Genomic DNA, 14,511 nt, shown 5'->3' on the forward strand with positions numbered 1-14,511 from the left:
TGAGGTATATTCATCGACGCCCCCCAGATGCGATTAATTTCTGCGCCGCATCTCGGTCCATGCTGAGCACGTTGACGAGATACTCGACGCTGCTACTGTCAGCCGAAAATCAAGTACACAAAAGCTTTCAAGAACATACCTCGTATCATACGCCAGCCGCCGCTTCTCCTTGGAAAACTCCTTCTGACACGACTCCCAGACCACTTGCCGCTCCTTGGGCAGAATCGTCTTGATCCGAATCAGGAACGACGCACTCACGGGCCGATGGTCCGATGCCCGCACCTCGTGCCGACGGTACTCAAGCTGCTTGATCCGGCCAACGCCGCGGTACAACACCCGATCGCACCATGCCGGCGACCGCTTCTTCTCGCTCGAGTCATATTCGTCCGAGCCCACGTCGTACTTGTACGTCGGGGCGAAGGTGATCGGTGCCTCATTGAATGACCGCAGCCGGAAGCTTGGGTTCTTGCGTTTCGACGCCAGCAACTGGTCGCGCTCTAATAGCTTCTGCAGGTTGTTCTGTCGCACCGCCTCGATCACCACGTTTCGCGGGATCGAGTCGATCCGGTAATTGAGATCGCCATTCAGGATGCAGATCTCGTGGTCCAGGATCATCGTGCCGTCTCCGCCGTTGACAAAGAGATCTGTCCGGGCCGTCAAACTATTCTCCGCAGGGAGTGACTCGCTCTCAAGGATTGCCGCGATATCATTGTTACGGTTCGCCGTCTGCGTCTGGCCGGCCGCCAAGTGGCAGTTGATAAAGCAGAGCGAACTGTCGTCCAGCACGAACCGGAGAATCAGCGCACCCTACAGCGAGTCAGCCAGCGTTGACCGAATATGTGATTCCAAAAACCGACCTTGTTCCCATGCAGACCACCCATACCCCGCTTGATTTCAGCGGAACTGATGTTTCGCACCCGTTGGCGCTCCTTCTCCTTGATAAAAACACATGTAAACAACCCGACCATATTCGCCGTATGTAAAAGAACGTAGGACTCTTCGATCGGCATCGCCTCGTTGATACACGCCGCCAAGTGGTCCCGCCACACCCGGTATTGCCGACTCATATGCTCCTTGTCGTGGTTATCCTTCTTCTTGCTTCCCCTGAGCAAGCTCTCTGTACACAAGTTAGAACAGCGACGCAGAATATTGAATTGCAAACACTTACTCGCTGTAATTTTCTTGTTTTCAAGATCCACGAGTTCCTGGAACCCAAATACGAGGATCTCTGGCGGCTGCTCAGGGTGAATGGCATCCCGAATAAAAGTGCTATTTTGAACGTCACGCGGCACCGATGCACCGGCGTTCCAGGTAATAATCGCAGCTCGTATTTCCCGGAACGTGCAATACTCAACATCTCTGCTCTGCATGCGGGCCTCTGCACCTACAATCAGTCCTTGCCCTGACTTTCTGCCTGCTCGGAATACTCACCAAGCCAGTCATCCTCCAGCATCCCGTCCCATAGGCGCAGGTAATTGTCCGTTCCCAACGACACAACCTGCAGCCGGTTGAGCGTCCACAAGCTGCTATGGTCTTGAACGAGTCCCGCCACCGGGCTCGCATGCGCATGCCAGTCCTTTTTGACGGTCCATGGATTGGTCGAGATGTCGTAGACGTAGATCATTCCCGTATTGTATGCGGCCCAGAGATAATCGCCGACAATGGCAAGCGACGTAATCTTGTACACGCTCACATTGACTGATGCCAGGCATGTGTAGTCGCTTGACGAGTAGACCGCGACACGCCCATCGGAGTATCCCAAGTAAACTCGTCCTCCGTTCTTCGTGGTATGAGACCCGGACGTGACGTCTCCGCTGTGATTGACCACAAGAGGTCTCCTCACCGCGTAGAAGGACTCGTCCCGCGCGTTTGGCCGGTAGACGCGCACCTCTTTGCCAGTCGCCAGCCAGAGGTCATCACCGACCACCATGGAGAAGGTGTGGCCCTTGGCGAACACCCGGTCGTACGGCGTATTGTACGAATACTGCAGATTCGGCGTACCGGTCTCGTCCGGCGGCCAGACGTACAACCGGCCTTCGTCATCCAGTGTCCACATTTCCTTCTTATGGCGGAATATTTTGATGACTTCCCGCCGGGAAGGATACGACCGCGACGCCACGATTGACTGCGTCGGGATGTCCACCTCGTGCAGCTCCCCAAGGGTCGTCCCCAACCACAGCCGCGTGCCCTCATCCTCCAAGTTTTTCCCTGGTTTGAATGCAAGCGACAGAACCTTCACCGTCTCCCCATGGCTGAGACTCATCAACTGCTCTCCAGTCGTGAGATCCCACACCCGGGTCAGGTATCCTGTAGTACACACATGCCGGCCGCAGATATCAAAGTCGCGAGTATCATACCGCGTGGGAATCTCTCGCGGTCCGTCGCGGAAGACGGGAGGCCGGCGGTTCACCTGGGTCGAGTCAGGATAGTCTGTGCGCGGAACCTGGGCCGGTTCCGGCGGCCCCTCCTCGACGTCTGAATCGTCCGTTGCTCGATACGATGGTTGCTGCATCGAGCTGGAGGTTTTGATGTCATGCTGAGCAGCAGGCGGTCGGGATGCGACCGTCGGCTGAGGAGTGGCAGATGGTTGCTTGCCACTTACGGGGGCGGCGGGTCGGGGAGGCGGAGGGGCAAGTTGAGAGGTTGGCTCGATGGATGAAAGACGATTCAATGGTGGTGGGGGCTTTGTCTGTCGCGAAGGTATGTCGATCGAACTTCGAGAGGGTACACCTTGATCCTTGGATTCCGGCACTCCGATGGCAGCAGCCGGTCGCCCGCGACCGATATCCCGCGGTGGGAGTGCCGGACGGGCGTCCGAAGTGTCATTGTCCGCTGGCTTCTGTCCAGGAACGGCAGTCTCAATGGCATCACGCAGGCGAGAAACATGTCCTGTCTCCTCCTTCAACTGCTCTGGAACGAGCCGTGGTCTTGAGAATCCCGGTTCGCGCGTATCAACCGACCGCGGAGCCGGGGGTGGTGGCCGAGACGTGTGAGGGAGAGATGGTGAAAGTGGGACCGGTTCAGGGGTCCTACGCGATTGAACCTGCAAGTTCACGGGTCGACCCGGACGAGCGGGATCCTTCTTTGTCGGGGGGGACCTCTCTGGACTGCTTGGAGGAGTACTAAATGGCGACACGCGATCTTCCGCCGAGGCTCTGTCTGACGTAGGTGCTAATGATCCACTATCAAGGTGCGCTATGTTAGACGGCTTCGGCGGGATCTTCGGCTTGTCGGCACGGTTCACCGGCGGTGGCACGGACTTCGCTTTGCCCACCGGTGAGGGTTCCCGGAACGACTGTGACACCTGTCCTGGACGCTCGTGCGCCGGGGTAGGCGTTGTCGCGCGGAATGTTCGCGGCGGGCTTTGCCAGGAGGCAGACTTGGGGGCGATGTCGGAAGCATTGCGTGACAACGACGCCCAATGTCCGCCTACCGAAGCCATCGTCGAGCTTCGAGAAGGGGGGCGCGGTGCCGGCGAATCCACGGTCAAGTTGGGAGGGGCATGCGAAGCGGCGCTGATGTTCAACGACAGAGGCCTACCATACCGGGGCGGCCCTGGCGATAGGCTCCGGCTGGTGCCGACAAGCCGGCCATTGGATGTAGCCTTGGACGGAGCATCGTCGGCCGCACCCCACGGTGATCGTGAACGGGGGAGATCGAGGGACGCACGAGACGCATACTGCGGAGGTTCCGGCTCCTGCGGCTTGAGCAACCGAGGAGCGCCATCACGCGGAGTGCTGGGAGTGCTGGAGGGTTGTCTGGAAGAGAGGTGTTCGAAGTGAGACAGAAGAGACGATACGGGCCTCTATCAATGGGGAACAACAAGATCAGTATCCTCCTTGCAGGTAAGATGTTGTCTGGCCGGCGATGGATGCCTACCAAGGGAGCATTGTCGGTTCCATCCTGCTTCTCTTTGTCATCCATGACCTTGCAGCTCACCCGGGCTCCAATCGAGCCTCAACATGAGCCTCAAGTCGCCTTATACCGTCCACCTGTTGGATACCAATGCGTTTGAAGCTGGTGTTCGCAAGGGAGAACGTAAATAATGTTTTTGGTGATTTGTTTGGGGTTTGTGGGCCGCCCGAGGCGCAGCAAGTAGATCAATGCCTGGAGGATCGGTCCGCGACGAGCCGAACTGTTCTAAATTGCGTTCCAGAAGGTCCCGCGCTTTATGTAAATCAAGCACAGGACCGCGTTCGAGCTGAAATATTTGATTCGTAGCAAACGAGAGCTGAACTGGTGGCGCAGTAATTAACCTGGTGAAGGCAAGGGGGAACGAGAACGCGGCAGAGCTCGACGTTGGCCAGAATCGCCCGGAATGTAAACGCCGCTGCAAGAGGTACCGAGGAGCGCGTCGAGACCGTTGTCTGTTGACGGTTTCTGTCTTCTTTCTTTCTATGTGGCCGCTGGACTCGAAGAATGGACTCCGGAGGCCCTCCTTACTGATCGATTCTTGATTACTCATTTGAGTAATCGGTTGCAGCCAATCAAAAGAGAATCACTCCGCATTGGATGGAGGATGTTGCGATGAAACTGGAATATTTCGAGGCAGAGTGCTGAGAAGCCCTGTCAATACAGAGAACAATATTAGCAACCATGTGGTAAGTTCTATGGCCTGAGTTCTGCTTGAAGAAAGAAGAAGTCTTTGTTTCTGACTGCGTTCTCCAGTAAACATATCCTCAACGCCCAAGTCTCTATCCGATCGCCATGCTGTATGCTCCAGCCCGATCCAGGTGTCTATCCGGCAAGAAGCCAACCGTGAAACTCAGGTCGGAAATGGTTTGATTGCGCCGAGTGTCATCAGGAGCAGGAGGACCATCCCCTCCGGAAGACGATGGAACTGGTACGGTCAGGTTACGATGAAACTTGTCGCGGGATTCGAGCTGACCGAAGAATGTCTGGATATGCAGGTCTTCGCCTGCAAGAAATGCAAAAAATGCTTCCGCAAGGACGCCTCCGAATTCGAGGAGAGGTGAGACGCGGCTTGTCCTTTGCAGCTCCCAGCACCGCCCGCTTGGGCGCCCTGGCTAACGCCCGAATCCTTGCGACCTACGTGTAGCGACGAATATTGCCCGCACTGCGATAATCATTTCGTGATCGAGGCCAAGACGCCTGAGCCCAAGGCACCGAAGCCCAAAGTCGAAGGGCAGAGCGAGGAATCTGAGGATATCCGCATGCAGCGCAACCCTCTCCTGTACGGTTTGCTCTTGGGACGGTACAAGCGGTTTGGTGCTGACTGCATCTCTTTTTTTAGGAACTACATCGACATGCGGCAGAAAAATGACACGAGATCAATCGATGATATTATGTCGAGTCGGGTAGAGAAACTGCCGTTCAATTTGCGATGAGGTCACGAATTCATGTAGTTATAGATTAACTACTTGGCACAAAGCGCTTTTCCCAATGCCATATTAGAGCCTTAACCGGCTACCCAATTTTCAAACCATCACAGTTAGATTCTAGCTACGCCATGACATAAAAAAAATCTTCGATTGCCATTCTCATCATGATATGCTGAAGAGCGGAACACCAACCGTATCCTGGCGCATCCACTCAGCTTTCGGAACCCTCTCCAGCGCCCCGAGTCAAAATAGCTGCAGTGCCCGTGCCGGGCGTCCGGCCAGTCTTCTTCTTGGCCGCCTCTTCTTGCTTTTCGGCCTCGATATTTCTAACATAGGTCTCAATCTGTTCTGTGGGGAGCATCTCAATCGGCTTTCCTGGCTCCATGATGGCAATCTCAATATTCTTTGCTCCCGTTTGAACCACTTCCAGCAGCGACTTAATGGTTAGCTGCAACGTAGCTTCCCGATCCATGTCCTCTTTGTAGTTACGTTCGAGGAATTCCCGCACCGTCTTGCTGGACCGGCCGATGGCGTTCGCTTTCCTTTTCATCATGGTCAGCATGCTTCACAGCCGACAAGACTGGGTGGTTAATACCAAGCCGAGTAGATTCCGGATGGTTCAGTCTGATATAGTTTGGGGGTTGTGTCTCCTTGATCAAAGCCCACAATCAATGTGCTAATTCCGAAGGGTCGAACGCCACCGCTCTGTGTATACCGCTGCTGGACCCCAGCAACGTATCTTGTGATGTACTCTATCGATACGGGGTCTTCCACAGTCAGGCGGTGTGATTGGGCCTCGACACGAGCCTTATCAATCAAGATGCGAGCATCGGCGTTGAGACCGGCAAAGGCGAGGCAAACATGGTTGTCAATCAGACCAAGCTTCGAAGGGGTAATGCGGGTGTCTTGGAGCTTCATCGCCGATCGCTTTTCACATCCGAGAACGACAATATTCTTGCCCTTGACACCAACCGCACATGTCCCTATCAGAGCGTTAATTGGAAAGGGCACGGAAGTCGCGGGGGAAGTTGCTGGATGCGCGTACCTCGTTTGACCGCCTCAGAGGCATATTCGACCTGGAAGACATGTCCATCGGGACTGGACAGAGGTTAGGACCATTTGTCTACTATATTCGAGTGATCCGTTACCTGAAAACTTGAAAAAAGTTAGCCAATCGGGGGCAGACAGCTGCTAAGAAGCTCTCATACCTGAAAGTGCCCTGTCGTAACCGGACGCCATGTTGTTTGAGGGAAGCGATGACAGTAATCCGAATGAAAGGAGACAAGAAGAATGACAAGGCCCGACCACAGAGGCCTCTCAATTGAGAATGAGCAAGTCGGGGTGTGAGGAGTTGGACGGACGAGCTCAGGTTGCCAGTTGGAGAACTGCTTGCTGGAACGCGAATCCGCGGTTGCCTTGCCTGAGGGCGTTGACGGAGCTCCAAATTACGCTAACCTAAAACAGTAGGTATTCTGGCTACACTGCACTAGCTTTATTCGTGCTAGCTTCAATATAGACGCGCGGTTAGGACCATTTAGCCGCTCTAAGCGCCAACAGTAGGAATTGTCAACGGGGGAGCAGTGATGGTCCAAATACTCGTTCTCGACGACTATTTGACCTCATCTTGTCTGAAATATCAATGGTGTGCCCTTGTGCATCTGGCATCGCCTGAGTGCTCCCGCTTGTTGGGATTGGTGCTGCTAGATTCGGTTAACAGTCTTCCCCCCTCGGCGTGCATACCGCACACCCTATCGGGCCATACGGAGAACAGAAACGACAACGCAACGCTCGAGCTTGCAAGGCGGGCTGTGCGTGCATCAGTGGTGATTTTACGGTGCGTCTTCCTGTTCTCGTTGCGGTGGTTCCCATCTCCCCGCCATTTGGCTGCCCTTCGATTTAAATCTTGCACGGGCCACTGTTCAAAGAACACGCGACGGAAAATAGAACGCGATGCTTAGTGATTAGCAATTGCAAATTGGGAGTTTTGACTTTCGAGTCCTCCAAAGAACGAATCATCATTAGGATCGTAGCGTCGAGAAACTTTAAGGGTCCGAAACTCCCGTTAGTACCACGGGTCGCACCGGCCGTAATCTCAGCCTTCATTTGCCAGTGACCACTGCAGATGCGCAGCCGATCCAGGGCAAGCTGACCACGGGAGACGAGGAGCATCTTTCAGCCGTCAGCGCCGACCTGCACGCCCACGACGAGGCCATCCGCACATGGCCGTCATCGGTACGGTATCGGCTACCAAAGCAGGCTAGTCGACGGAGCACTCGATGGCCGGTCATCGGAGTTGTGGAAGAGCGCAGACCCTTTTGCGTCTGCGCTCCGGATCAGAGGGAATGTGTAATCGCAGATGGGAGTAATAATATAATCTGGGGTTCCTGTAGTCCCTGTAGGGCCCGTGGGCGGCCGCTTGGTAGTCGTGGTCGTGTTCTTGCCCTCTGTTGCCCCAACCGGGCCTTCTCCCTGAGCCACGGGCCACCAAGACCAAAGCTATCTATCGGGAAGGCACGCATTTTTTAATTTTTTCATTTCCCTCACGGACCTTCCACGCCAACCACCACCTCCTTTTCTCCTTCCTTTAGCTGGTTCTGCCACCTCCCTCCGGTCACGACTTCCCTGCCTGTCGTGATTGCCCTGTTGGTTTTGAGATCCTGCGGCAGGGACGACCGTTGAGCCAGGCTCCTTCCGTGTTCCTTGGGTGTGCTCGCCTCCTTCCCGAACGATGGCCTCCGCTCCGCCCACCCCCAAGCTGGACCGCTATATCGTCATCCACGTCGCAACTACTTGCGACGAGCATGGCGTCTACGTGACTAAGGACTCCGCCGAGGTGATCGAGCTGGGTTGGATTCTGCTGGACACCAAGACCCTGGAGGAGGTGAGTGCCCACCCCCAATTGCTGGCCCGAAATGGTGGCCGCCGCCCGTACTGTCTGTCGCTGACACGCCCACCATAGTTACATCGGGAGAGTGTGCTTGTCAAGCCTGTCAATACTCCCATTACTCCTCTTTGCAGTGAGTGCTCTTTTGAGTTCCATCGTTTCCCGGACACAATGGCTAATCCCCTCCTCAATTGAATAGCCAGCTTGACGACTCTTACGTGGGAGCATGTCCGCAATGCTGGATCGTTCCGGGATGCCATCAATCGCTTCGATGCGTTTGCCCAGGAACACCTGATTTCCAAGAACCTGGAGTTCTGCTTCGTCACCCTCGACTCCTGGGACCTGCGGGTGCAGCTGCCGCGCGAGGCTCGTGACAAGGCCGTCGTGCTCCCCCCGTATCTGCAGCACTCGCGGACCTTTGACCTGCGGACTGAGTATCAGCGATGGCAGACCCATCATCCGGAGTCCCTTCCCTTTGGCCCCAGCTCCCTGGCCAACATCTGCGCCGCCCTCGAAGTAGAACCCGTACAATCGTCTGCTCCCATCAAGCACAATCTGCCCTTCCATCTGCAGGCGCTCGCGCCCGCCTCACCGCGGCGAGCCATGGAGGAGGCCATCACCCTGGCTCGAGTTCTCACGGGCCTCATTCGCAAGTCCCAACCCTTCCATGAGCACCCCGAAATCTTGACCCGTCCCATGGATGCCCGCGCCGATGTCCGTGCCTTCCTAAATGAGCGGAGCAAGGTTCTCCACTTGAGCGGCCTCCCCCATGACACCACCCAGTCCGAGCTCGAGAGCTGGTTCACCCAGTTTGGCGGTCGTCCCATCGCATTCTGGACCCTTCGCACGCCGGACCAGCACAAGCCCACCGGCACCGGCTTCGCAGTCTTCTCGTCGCACGAGGAGGTGAGTCGACACGACAGCCAAAAAGTTCTGCTGGCAAGTGAACTAATCGCGCCCCGACAGGCGGCCGAAAGTCTGTGCATGAACGGCCGGGCATTGAACGAAAAGGCAATCGAGGTGTCTCCATCCTCGAGCCGCGTTCTTGACCGAGCCGCCGAAATTCTGACGCCGTTCCCTCCTTCCAAGAACCGGCCCCGGCCTGGCGATTGGACCTGCCCGTCATGCGGCTTCTCCAACTTCCAGCGGCGCACTGCTTGTTTCCGTTGCTCGTACCCGGCGGTTGCCGCCGCCCCGGACCCCATGGCCTACGGATACTACGGGCCTCCCTCGATGTTGCCCCCGATGGCCCATCACGGCCCTGCGATCGGCCATGGCCGTGGCGTTGGTGGAAACGGTGGTGTCGTTCCTTTCCGCGCTGGCGACTGGAAGTGCGGCTCTGAAGGGTGTGGTTACCACAACTTCGCCAAGAACATCAATTGTCTGCGTTGCGGTGCCTCGCGCTCGGGTGCTGCCGTCGTTGCGGACTCGGCCTTCCCGTCGCCCATGGATCCTGCTCCATCGGGCTTCGGCATGGGTCCTGGATCGATGGCGAGCACGCCCGCGCCTGGTCCGTTTGCGTCTGCTGGTGGCAATTTCGGCGGTTTTGGGCAGCAGTTTGGTGCGCCTCCAAACAACTACGGAATGCCGTCGGGTCTGGGAACCGCTGCTGGCCCTTACCCTCCCATGGGCCAAATGAATGCAGGATATGGAACGTCGCAGGCAACCACCTCTTTTGGTAACCCGGCCACTCAAGCGGCATTCTCTAGTGCCGACCAGGTGACGACTACTTCGTCGAGTGCGTCGAATGGAAACCTCTACAGCACCGATTCTGCTAATGATCCGTTTGCGTTCCTGTCCTCGGGCTTGGGTGGATTGACGGTGAACGATGATGGACGCCGCAACGGCACCACCAACAAGTCTCCTGCTTAAATTCATGAGCATCATTCTCCGGACTCGCCTACCAAATCTATTCCCATGCTTCTTTTCGGTGGGCAAATATCGTTTTATATCGTTTTTGCATGCGGACACGTGTACAAGGGCCAAAAAAAAGAAATTGGACAGGTGTGTATATCGGCAGGGAAAGGAGCTGGGCAGGCTGGTGCTTGTCTCTTTCTCATGGGTTTGTCTCTTGTTTCGTCGATTTCTCGGGCTTTTCTTTCACGGGGGGTTCCTGACCTGTTGGAACCCAGTCCGGTACAGTGATAAACACCCCCGGTGCATTGGTTTCGATGCACGAACGCATTGTCTTTTTTTTTTTTGTGGGCAGCTCTGCTTCCGTTGTTTCTGTTATGTCGCTTTTTTTCTGTTCTCAACTTCTGTCTCCTTTTTATTCTTTCATGTGTTTCTCTGCGATCGACCTTGGGCATGGAACATTGTGTACTTCAAGCAGATGGCGGGGTGGATTGACGATACAGCGTTTACGGTTTGGAAGAAGCAGTCTATGTTTTGATTCAGCGAACATATGGCATTTTGGACAAACAGGGCTTTTTGGGTAGTTGAATCCAGTCGACGAGACGGTCGGTGTGATTCATTCGGGTTGTTGGCGGGATTCTCAGCATCTTTTTCTTTATTTGCTTTGGGAGAGGTGTGATGCTTTTGGGCGATGGCCGCAGGTTATCAGGAATGGGACAAAAGATGGGGCGAGATGGGAGTTGGATATAGTTTTTTCTTATTTCGTTCTCTCCCTTTATTTTTCTTGGAGGCAGGGTTGCAATGTAAACGCAATGCACACAAAGTTGAGATTCCTGAGTATGTCTATAGAGATTGCGGGCTAGTCGAACATGTCTCGAGTCCAAAAGGACCAGAACCATAAAGGTCAGTTTCTCGCCATTGATTTACGTATCGCCTTTGCCTCTTTCTTCCTACCCTGGCCGTCAAGGGCAGACGCGAGCTTGTTAGCAGAGAAGAGGGTGTCTGGATGCTCTGGCCCAAACACCTTCGTTTGTTCCTCTAAAGCCCGTCGATACATTGTCTCTGCCTCTTCATACTTGCCTTGCTGCAGGAAGACGAAGCCAATATTGCTGACAACAATCAGTGTCTCTGGATGATCGGGTCCTAGGGCTTTCTCGCGTCCTTCCAGCGCTCGCTGGAACATGGCTACTGCTTCGTCATGTTTGCCAAGGTTGAAAAGCGCCGTGGCGAGATTGTTCACGCTGGTGAGGATGCTTGGATGTTCGGGGCCGAGGACCTTGCTTCTCCCTTCCAGTGCGCGTTGATTCATTATCACGGCTTCTTCGTGCTTTCCTTGCTTCTCGAGGATCGAGGCGACGTGACCGATACTGGTGAGAGTGTCTTGGTGCTCGGGGCCCCGGATCTTTTCCCGTGCTGACAGCGCCCGCCGATGCAACCTCTCTGCGTCTTCGTGTTTTCCCTGGCGGTCGAGGATCGAGGCTAGTTTGATGATACTGAGAAGTGTATCGGGATGCTCAGGGCCCAAGACTTTTTCTTGTCCTTCCAATGCCTGTCGGCACATTGTCTCTGCGTCTTCGAGCTTTCCTTGCTTTTGAAGGAATTCGGCAAGGATGCAGGTGCTGGCAAGAGTGTCTGGGTGCTCGGGTCCCAACACCCGCTCAGATCCTGCCACCGCTCGTCGAAACATCGCCTCAGCCTCTCCAGATTTCCCCTGGTTGTCCAGGGCCAGCCCGAGATTGTTGACGGCGTTGAGGGTCTGTGGGTGATCGAGACCCAGAACCCTCTCTCGAGTCTCCAAAACACGCCGGTACATGGCTTCTGCCTCTTCATACCGTTCTTGTCTGGAAATGGCCGAGGCAATGCTGTTGACGACGGTCAGTGTAGTTGGGTCCTCGGGATCAAGTTTCTCTTCCAGTTTCTCCAGGACACTTCGATGCATCATCTCTGCCTCTTTGTATTTCTTTTGCGAATGAAGGACCGAAGCAAGGCTGTGTACAGTGGAAAGAGTATCTGAGTGCTCTGGCCCTAGTACCTTCTCTTCTCCAGTACCTCCCGGAGCGTTTCTTCCGCGTCTTGATACTTCCCCAGACATTGATAGATATTACCAAGGAGATTGGCCCTGCGCAGCGTTATCGGATGCTCTTCTCCAAGACAACCTCTCTCTGCCTCGAAGGCGCTTCGGGCCATTTCCTGCGCGGCCAGGTAACTTCCTGCGTCCACTGCGTAATGAGCAGCCTTGTATAGCACTGATGTCCAGCTTCCAAATCATTGTCGCTGATCGGCCGGGACGCCAATGCTGCTTGAGCGTGCGGGAACAGTATTCGACATGTTTCCCAGTTCTCATACTCTGAAACCGGGAAATTCTCATCCAGAAGCAGGAGATACTTCCGCTTCCACACTTCTAGCTCATCTTGCAGCTCCAACTATTTCCTCGTGGTGAACTGTACAAGCTGATGCATCTGAAACTGGTGTCCGTCTTCCACAGTCGTTACCCACAGAAAAGCTGATCAACATGTTCAAGTCCTCTTCAAAATCCAGGTCAGCTTCTTCATCCTGGTGACAGCGGCCAACGAGCAATGAATCTGGAATTCCCTGCCGATCGAAGAAACTCATAAGAGACAGTAACCGTGCTGCGGAAGCTCGCTCTGTGCGGATGTGTTCAAAAGTTATCTGCCAAGTAGCAATGATGGAGTTTGACGTTGCATGGTCTCTTCGGACGTCTCCAATGTCCTTGTCCAGGAACTTTGCTCTGTGTTGATCATCTTTGGAAAGTTCCTGTAGATATGTCAATACTGTTGCACGAGGTGCTCTTTGCAAGATGTAAGCAGCCGCCTGGGTGATTGCAAGGGGCATATAGTCAAGCTCCTTGACCAGCCTCATCGCCTCCTCCTCTTCACTGATGTTCCCGAGCTTGTTTCGGAGCAGAGCCAAAGCGCTTGCTTCCTCCATCGATCCAACAGTAACGACATCAGAAAAGTTCCCTGTTAAACGAAAGGCGGCATCCCGGCTCCGGGACGTGATGAGGATAAAGCCTTTATTCGATTGAGGGAGAAACTCTACCAATGACGCCTCTGTGTCGGTGGTGCCGCCATATTGTTTACTTTTATCCTCACCCGACGGACCAGATAGTGCGTTCACATCGTCCATGCTGTCAATGATCAAAACTTATGGACCATTTCTCTCATCAGACAGCCAGCGGTGGACAAGCCCTAGGATGTCTGCATCTTTCTGATCCCAACCGGGAATCTTGGCCTGTTCAGCGATGAGCCGGTAGCCCTGCTCGAATCAGGCTGCGCTGCCTGCATGGACCCAAAACACCCAAGTGTTTGATTTTTCTCTCACCCGATACCCGTACTCAATAGCAAGTTGCGACTTTCTATTGCCTGTCAGCTCAGGCTCTTGAAATGGTAGTATGGATAATTTAGACCACTCATCCAACTCCGCCCAGGCCCACAAGAGCAACCCTCGACCCTTGTTGCTTGCCTTTTTCTTGAATCTCAGTGAGCATCCCCCTGTCCACAAAATGGGGATCACGTCGGAAAGGGATGGTAGAAGACGGAGCAGGACCAGAGTCTGAGAGCCGAAAATGTCAGAAAGGAAGTCTGAAACTTAGTCTTAACGCGATTCATACCAGCAGAAGGTCTGGAAAATGAGGCCGTAACCACACGGTGGTATGTTAGGGTTTGTATGTATCCGCGAATCGCTGTTGTTATATTTCCCATTCTTCCCTCATACCGAATGCTCTGAATCGCTTTTTTGCCTCTTGCCGCCCAAGAATCCTTAGATGCAGGCACCACCTTTTCGAGAATTTCATCCAGAAGCTTGATCCGAGTGGCACACCCTTCCACTACGGGAAGAACAGCTCTTTTGGACTCATCGGGCAAGGATCCAGTATCAATTGCGGTCTTTGTGTGTTGAAGTGCATCCAGCAGCGCAGGCAGCTCCGTCTTGATATGGCGGAATGCTTCCGGAAGGTCTTGGATTTGGGATTGATACTCTTCGAGACGGTGAAGAACCTTGAGGCCTGCGTCAACGAGTTGGATGATGTTGGCGATGGTTCCAACTGCAGCCAGTGCCTCCGCCATGTTTAAGTGGCATTCTTGACTTTTTCATAGAAAAGCCAATTGTTCTGGTGCCCGAAGAAGTATCTGAACTATTGGATCCTCAAAAACATTAATCCTCTTGTCTCTTGTCTTATCGTCATAGTCCCTCAACGGCATGGCAATTGACCGTCCGACGGGGTAATCTTATGGATGATAGAGTACAGTTGGGCCGTCTGCAAGCCAGGGCCATGAGCCTCACCAATAGACGCCCGTGCTAACTAAATTGCAGGGCTGCAGAGCCCGTACGACCATGTGCGGATGGGGGGTAGTGGGTGTGGGTTTGGCGTGTTTGAGATTGATTACTGCGGTCCAATTTCTGGAACCACTG

General features: G+C 54.5%; 9 protein-coding genes across 9 annotated transcripts; 4 read left to right on the forward strand and 5 right to left on the reverse strand.

Moving 5' to 3' along the window:
- Positions 1 to 10: 10 nt before the first annotated feature.
- On the reverse strand, positions 11 to 3,924 carry VTN49DRAFT_7226 (uncharacterized protein; the record flags this gene model as incomplete). Its single annotated transcript, XM_069415472.1, has 6 exons — positions 11 to 89; positions 140 to 807; positions 858 to 1,117; positions 1,169 to 1,378; positions 1,432 to 3,805; positions 3,880 to 3,924. The coding sequence occupies 6 exons, from the start codon at positions 3,922 to 3,924 to the stop codon at positions 11 to 13; spliced, it is 3,636 nt and encodes a 1,211-aa protein (XP_069265266.1).
- A 672-nt stretch (positions 3,925 to 4,596) lies between these two features.
- On the forward strand, positions 4,597 to 5,348 carry VTN49DRAFT_7227 (uncharacterized protein; the record flags this gene model as incomplete). The annotated part of the gene is made up of 6 exons (XM_069415473.1): positions 4,597 to 4,601; positions 4,669 to 4,712; positions 4,770 to 4,843; positions 4,911 to 4,972; positions 5,060 to 5,194; positions 5,255 to 5,348. The coding sequence occupies 6 exons, from the start codon at positions 4,597 to 4,599 to the stop codon at positions 5,346 to 5,348; spliced, it is 414 nt and encodes a 137-aa protein (XP_069265267.1).
- A 205-nt stretch (positions 5,349 to 5,553) lies between these two features.
- Positions 5,554 to 6,581, reverse strand: VTN49DRAFT_7228 (uncharacterized protein; the record flags this gene model as incomplete). Its single annotated transcript, XM_069415474.1, has 5 exons — positions 5,554 to 5,884; positions 5,938 to 6,325; positions 6,388 to 6,440; positions 6,491 to 6,497; positions 6,551 to 6,581. 5 exons carry the CDS (start codon positions 6,579 to 6,581, stop codon positions 5,554 to 5,556), a joined length of 810 nt encoding a protein of 269 aa, XP_069265268.1.
- A 344-nt stretch (positions 6,582 to 6,925) lies between these two features.
- On the forward strand, positions 6,926 to 7,692 carry VTN49DRAFT_7229 (uncharacterized protein; the record flags this gene model as incomplete). The annotated part of the gene is made up of 3 exons (XM_069415475.1): positions 6,926 to 7,176; positions 7,409 to 7,574; positions 7,636 to 7,692. The coding sequence occupies 3 exons, from the start codon at positions 6,926 to 6,928 to the stop codon at positions 7,690 to 7,692; spliced, it is 474 nt and encodes a 157-aa protein (XP_069265269.1).
- Positions 7,693 to 8,070: 378 nt separating this feature from the next.
- VTN49DRAFT_7230 (uncharacterized protein) lies at positions 8,071 to 10,098 on the forward strand (the record flags this gene model as incomplete). Its single annotated transcript, XM_069415477.1, has 4 exons — positions 8,071 to 8,223; positions 8,302 to 8,359; positions 8,426 to 9,132; positions 9,193 to 10,098. The coding sequence occupies 4 exons, from the start codon at positions 8,071 to 8,073 to the stop codon at positions 10,096 to 10,098; spliced, it is 1,824 nt and encodes a 607-aa protein (XP_069265270.1).
- A 45-nt stretch (positions 10,099 to 10,143) lies between these two features.
- VTN49DRAFT_7231 (uncharacterized protein) lies at positions 10,144 to 10,618 on the forward strand (the record flags this gene model as incomplete). The annotated part of the gene is made up of 2 exons (XM_069415478.1): positions 10,144 to 10,362; positions 10,436 to 10,618. 2 exons carry the CDS (start codon positions 10,144 to 10,146, stop codon positions 10,616 to 10,618), a joined length of 402 nt encoding a protein of 133 aa, XP_069265271.1.
- A 366-nt stretch (positions 10,619 to 10,984) lies between these two features.
- On the reverse strand, positions 10,985 to 12,022 carry VTN49DRAFT_7232 (uncharacterized protein; the record flags this gene model as incomplete). Its single annotated transcript, XM_069415479.1, has 1 exon — positions 10,985 to 12,022. One exon carries the CDS (start codon positions 12,020 to 12,022, stop codon positions 10,985 to 10,987), a length of 1,038 nt encoding a protein of 345 aa, XP_069265272.1.
- A 187-nt stretch (positions 12,023 to 12,209) lies between these two features.
- On the reverse strand, positions 12,210 to 13,227 carry VTN49DRAFT_7233 (uncharacterized protein; the record flags this gene model as incomplete). Its single annotated transcript, XM_069415480.1, has 2 exons — positions 12,210 to 12,503; positions 12,577 to 13,227. 2 exons carry the CDS (start codon positions 13,225 to 13,227, stop codon positions 12,210 to 12,212), a joined length of 945 nt encoding a protein of 314 aa, XP_069265273.1.
- A 283-nt stretch (positions 13,228 to 13,510) lies between these two features.
- Positions 13,511 to 14,165, reverse strand: VTN49DRAFT_7234 (uncharacterized protein; the record flags this gene model as incomplete). The annotated part of the gene is made up of 3 exons (XM_069415481.1): positions 13,511 to 13,653; positions 13,712 to 13,722; positions 13,816 to 14,165. The coding sequence occupies 3 exons, from the start codon at positions 14,163 to 14,165 to the stop codon at positions 13,511 to 13,513; spliced, it is 504 nt and encodes a 167-aa protein (XP_069265274.1).
- Positions 14,166 to 14,511: the final 346 nt, after the last annotated feature.

This window comes from Thermomyces lanuginosus (genome assembly GCF_041956635.1).
Source record: "Thermomyces lanuginosus strain ATCC 200065 unplaced genomic scaffold VTN49scaffold_42, whole genome shotgun sequence".
Classification (NCBI taxonomy): Eukaryota; Fungi; Ascomycota; class Eurotiomycetes; order Eurotiales; family Trichocomaceae; genus Thermomyces; species Thermomyces lanuginosus.